Source organism: Gavialis gangeticus, unplaced genomic scaffold (genome assembly GCF_001723915.1).
Source record: "Gavialis gangeticus isolate Ggan-Ray unplaced genomic scaffold, GavGan_comp1, whole genome shotgun sequence".
NCBI classification, from domain to species: Eukaryota; Metazoa; Chordata; order Crocodylia; family Gavialidae; genus Gavialis; species Gavialis gangeticus.
In genome coordinates this window covers 42,288,636-42,293,826 of record NW_017728996.1, presented here as the reverse complement: position 1 = coordinate 42,293,826, position 5,191 = coordinate 42,288,636, and the positions used below count along the sequence as shown (strand labels likewise).

At 41.2% G+C, this 5,191-nt stretch overlaps 1 protein-coding gene across 1 annotated transcript in view; it reads left to right on the top strand.

Moving 5' to 3' along the window:
* Positions 1–5,191, top strand: part of VPS13C (vacuolar protein sorting 13 homolog C) — a 220,119-nt gene that overhangs the window by 136,443 nt on the left and 78,485 nt on the right. Inside the window, exons 55-56 of the mRNA XM_019504366.1 lie at positions 397–486; positions 2,500–2,655. Coding sequence (XP_019359911.1) covers positions 397–486; positions 2,500–2,655 — 246 coding nt within the window. The remainder of the gene's footprint in view (positions 1–396; positions 487–2,499; positions 2,656–5,191) is intronic.

Below are 5,191 nucleotides of genomic sequence, written 5' to 3'. Positions count from 1 at the left end.
CTAGCATCACAGCACTGATGCTACACAGGTTGGACAAATTTCTGATTGATTGTCAAACAAACCTGCTATATGGCTTGGACAGTAGGAGAAAGTTCCTGCAAAACGTCGGTCAGACGTGGACAAAATTGTTTCCCCAAATCTTAGGTTCAGAGAAATCTAGCATGTTAACAATTATATGCATAGAGCTGCTATTCAGCATGTTATACCTGGGATTTTTGTTTTGTTTTAAACTTAGTAATGGTTTAGCTTTGAACTTGGTGAAATGTTAAATGGTTTTTTTTAAGGAAGCTTGCATAGTTCTTTAAGAGGTTGTATTATAACTTGAGGGCCTGAAAAGTGTGTTTTTAATTATTCTGGTGTTTTGCTTTCAAAATTAATTTTATTGGTCTTTTCCAGGTTCACTATTATAATGAAACTTATGCAGTGTGGGAGCCTCTTATTGAACGCATTGATGGGGGAAGGAAGCAGTGGAGTTTAAAGCTTGAGGTATGGAAACATTACTGAAATAAATCATTGAGAATATACATATATCATTTTACAAAGTTATGCAGTAAGATATTGACACATGATATTCCAACCTGGTCATCTTTGACCTGTAGCCCTGTGGGGCTGAGAATTTTTAAGTTTTACCTCTAGAAAGCTTAAGAAATCTTGCTTTCAAAGCAGTGTTATCTTCCTGGTATGGGCTTTCCTAATAATAATCCATTTGGAATATTTTGTAGTGAGAAGAGAATGCAATTATCCTGGCTTCTAGTAATCCTGGTAGCCCTAGTTGGATGACCTATACTAGGCTTGTGGCTACTGCAGTGATAATGACTTGTAGATGCTACTACACTTTCAATGTTTTATAGTTCAGTACATTTAATAACCCTCAACTGATGGCAGTTCTAGATTCCACTGAATGTTGACATTTTTAAACAGGTTTTATCCGTCTTTAGATAAGATTAGCATTCAAAATCAATAAAAACAAGGGCTTTTTATTTGACTAGCAAAATATGATGTAAAGATCAAAGCGACATATATCCGTTTTTCAGCAATACTGTGAAAAGCTGTAGGATTTGGGACAGCTCTTAATAATACTCACATAGTGAAAGTAGAATGTAAAACTAACCAAAGCCCAAATGGAAAGGAAAGAAAAATGTAACCTGCTGGTAGTGGGACTGTTGATGGTAATTTAACTTGAGAACAGAAAGCTTACCTTGATTTATGAACTCTCCCCTTGATGGACATATCTGAACTTCCCTTATCAGTTTGCAAATGGAGTGCAACAGAAAAGTGCTAGATTTTTCCTCTCTCTTCTGTGCATGCACTTTTCTCTTATCCTATGATGATACATCTAAGAACAGAATGATTTACTAGCAGTGACTTTGAAGAGGGATCTTCCTCTTTGCACTTGTATTGTGACCCTCCAGCCAAAGGAGAAATCCCAGTAATCATATTTGCCTAAATCCAAGACTACATTGAATTTTTAATACAACCCCCCAATCTCTCAGTTTTATACATGGGAAATGATAAATGTTCTTATTTTCCATGTAAAAATCTACTTATTGGAGGGTCATCTCTTAATGTGTCCCCTACATCCCCACCCCCTCTACCACTTTGTATGGCAGGGCAGAGAGAGAAGTAACATGGGGAAGGTAGTCTGACCCTCACCCCTTACTTCACAGCCTGTCTTGCCCTCCCCCTTCCCCCCCCCCTTTTCCACTGTTTCTGGCTGATCTGGGTGCAGGGGAAGCCCCAGACCTACTTCTGCCCCATGGTGCAGGGAGCAGCTGTGCAGGGAGCCCAGCTTAGCTGGGGACAGCAGCAGCAGCATACAGCTTTCTTTTTCCGCTGCTTGCTTCCCTGCCTGATTTTTCCACCCCCCCCCCCCATACCCCTGTCTCCTGTGCTGACTGGCAGTAGGCAGTGGAAGGAAGGAACTGTTCAATAGTTGCTACTGTACCCAGCTGAGCTGGGCTTCCTGAACAATTGGTCTCTGCAGGGTGGGGTCAGGAGTGGCTCTCGGGCTCCAACTGCTCCCATATCAGCTGGGGACATTGCTGCTCCCTAAAGCTCACAGCAATTGAATAAATACAATAATCTTGAAAAAGGAGGACAATGAAGTGCCATTTCACGCATCTTTAGAAACAAAGTAAAATTGCAGGAGACAAGCTGGAAAACTTCCTATAATGGAAGAACAGCCTTGCCTACCATAATAAGTAAAAGGTGGTATTGTGGTATTAACCAGAGTGAAATCAGCAGTATTGGGTTATAAGAATGAGCAGAACATTTACATAAAATACCTGGCAGTATTAAAAGCAGAATAGTGCTCTGAAGTAGATAATAGTTGTAAGATTAAATGTGTGGAATTTAGCTAATGATTTTTTGTAGGTGAAACTAAACACATTTTTGCTGAGCATGATTTAAGAGAATATTGCAAATCTACCTAACATTAATAAACATATGCTCATTGTTACGAGGTGAGATAATGGGAACATTTTGTGTGTGTTCTTTTAGATGAAGACTAATCCTGTCCAAGAGAGAAGCTTAATGCCTGGTGATGATTTTATTCTTCTTCCTGAGCCACAAACTGCTGTTAACATCTCTTCAAAGGATACAATGAATATAACAATATCCAAATGTTGTCTTGCTGTTTTCAGTAATTTAGCCAAGGTAATCTTGATACCGAATGTTTGTTGAATACATTTTACTTGGAGTTATGGTCCTGCACTCTTGATAATGCTTTGCTCTTCCAGTCACAAAGCCCAGATTGTGTTCTATGTCTGACAGATAACTGGTTGGGGATAGACTGTTTGGCTGAAAAATTTTGAGCCTTACTAAAAAGAGTGGTGTTGACTGTGCTCTGAAAGAATCTAGTTATTAGCACCTCTGTTCTTTATAAATCAAGTGAATATGGGACTTAAGTGGGGGAGTATATTAGGCAGTGTTCTTGAAAATTTACCTGGAATATTATTTAAAAAAAAAAAAAAAATTGCTATACAAAGAAGCAGCCTTAGTCCCAGGAGGTATGAATTTTTAAGACAGTCTAATTCTTAGTAATTTCTCCATGATCAGGTTGCCTTAACTAGGTGTATATACTAGGAAAAGTTGCTTTGAGTGCTGGCCCTTCAAATTTGAGGAGACAACTGGCCATAACTTGCTTATTTCCACCAAAGTGAGAGTGCTCATCCAAATCCATGTGAATGACTTGTATGGATTTTGGTCACAGGAGCCTGACAACAGAAAAAAATGGTTGATTTACATGGGATGTATATATATCTGTCATCTGACACACTTTAAGCGAGTCTTATTGAAATTGTTCTTGAGTTGTCATTTCAGTAAACATGGCAATTATAGCTGATGTAATATTAGTCTCTAAATATTGGTGTGGATTCCACTTGAAAATGCACATGTGAATGGATTTTTCTTGGCTTCTGTTTTGTTGGTGCTATGTATGCATTGTTCATTGGTGCTATGTGTTATTTCCTTCTGTCTTATCAGTGTTCATTGGTGCTATGTATGCTATTGTTGTGCTTTCTTTGGTGTTTTTTTTCACATGAGGATAGGATAATTGGGACAACTCTGACCCTTACAGCCTGTGGCAGAGGGACATAATATTAATCATCCAATCAATGAGTTCATAGTTCTTAAAATCCTTAGTTCATGCTGAACTTGTTTGTAACCCTGGAAAATATAACATGGTCTCTATAATAATACTTAAAGCCTCAAAGTTTTGAGCCTTTCCTGTGTTAGACTTATCCTTTTTAACATAGAAGGGGTTGGGTTGGGTTGGGTTGGGTTGAGTCTAGTCTATCAGGTTAAGGACAGACTTTCAAAAAGCCTGAGGCTGAATTGATTCAGTTTTGCAGATTGGTTCAAGCTCTGCAGGTTAGACTAATGTGCAAGTGGATAGATGTTCTGTTTCCATTCAGTTTTGATTCAGGAAATGCAGGCCAGAGGGCGTTAGTGCAAGCCCTCCCTTCCCTTCCAGAGTGCTGAGCAGGGGACATGGCCAGGCCCCAGCATGATGCTCTGATTAGGGAGGGATTTAAAACCTGACCCTGCCTGGACAGTTAGCAGCTGACAGTTCCCAGGGGAAAGCAGCCCTCGCCAGGCTGTTCCCTTGCGTGCTGCTAAAGGGGCAGGGAGTGTTGCCAGACCCTGGCCACTGGCTAGCACTCTGAGACAAGGCGGGTGGGAGGGAGAAAGGACTGCTTGTGAGGACTGCATGCATCTCTTGATAACACTGAGCTTTTCAATCTCGTTCTCTCTGCTTCTTCATACTGCCTGCAGCAAACTGCAAGCAAGCCAGCAGGGAGCTGATAAAACAGTATTTATCAACATATCAAAGAAAACAAAGGCCTCTCTCATTAGTTCAAGTTCTTCTTAAACAGCTTTTTCCCAGGAAGGAACAGTGGGATGTTACCAGCTGACCTGTTGATTTATACTCCAAAAAGCCCATAGGAAACACTGTTCTGTCTGCCTTTGTCCTAATGAAATTGGAGACATACGCGCGCGCACACACACACCTCTTAGCACTAGCTAGCATGGGGGCGGTGTGACTATGACCAAATGCTGGCTGGGGTCTGCTGTAGGAGAGGGGATGGAGGGAGTGGGGTAGAATCTCTGCTTGCTTGAGTGGCGAGAGGGAGAAGCCAGATGGATGCTGCTGTGCCTGCAGTCCCCTACCCCCTTCTCAGCCAGCTGGAGCAGTGAAAATGCTCTTGCTAGGGAGGAGAGGGGTGGGGCCAGACCTGTTCTCTGGAGCAGACAGCCCAGCCCAGGGCTGAAAAGCATGCTGGGGTACTGTGATTTAACTTGAACCAGGAAAGAGTCTGAGAAGGAAGTTTCATGAACTGGTTGACCCAAATCAGTTAAATCTGATGCTACATCCATCCAGGTTTATTGTAAACCTGTTTTGGCCATTTTGAAACTGGCTTATGTGCACTGAACTTCTGTTCCATTACAGGTTTAAACCAGTTTCTGATTGCTTAAACCAGTTTATGTAACTTCTGTCCCTAGCCTAGAGGAGAATCCTATGTTTTGAGTAGCTGCTTGGTATGTTTGTTCTCTGAGACAACAACTTGTTGGATATGTGCCTATCGGAAGTATCTGAGGTTCACAGATCAGCCCACTCATTACCCAGATAGATATCTGACCTTTTGGACTTTTCCCAATACTAAAACTATTAACTAAGTGCCTGAATGTT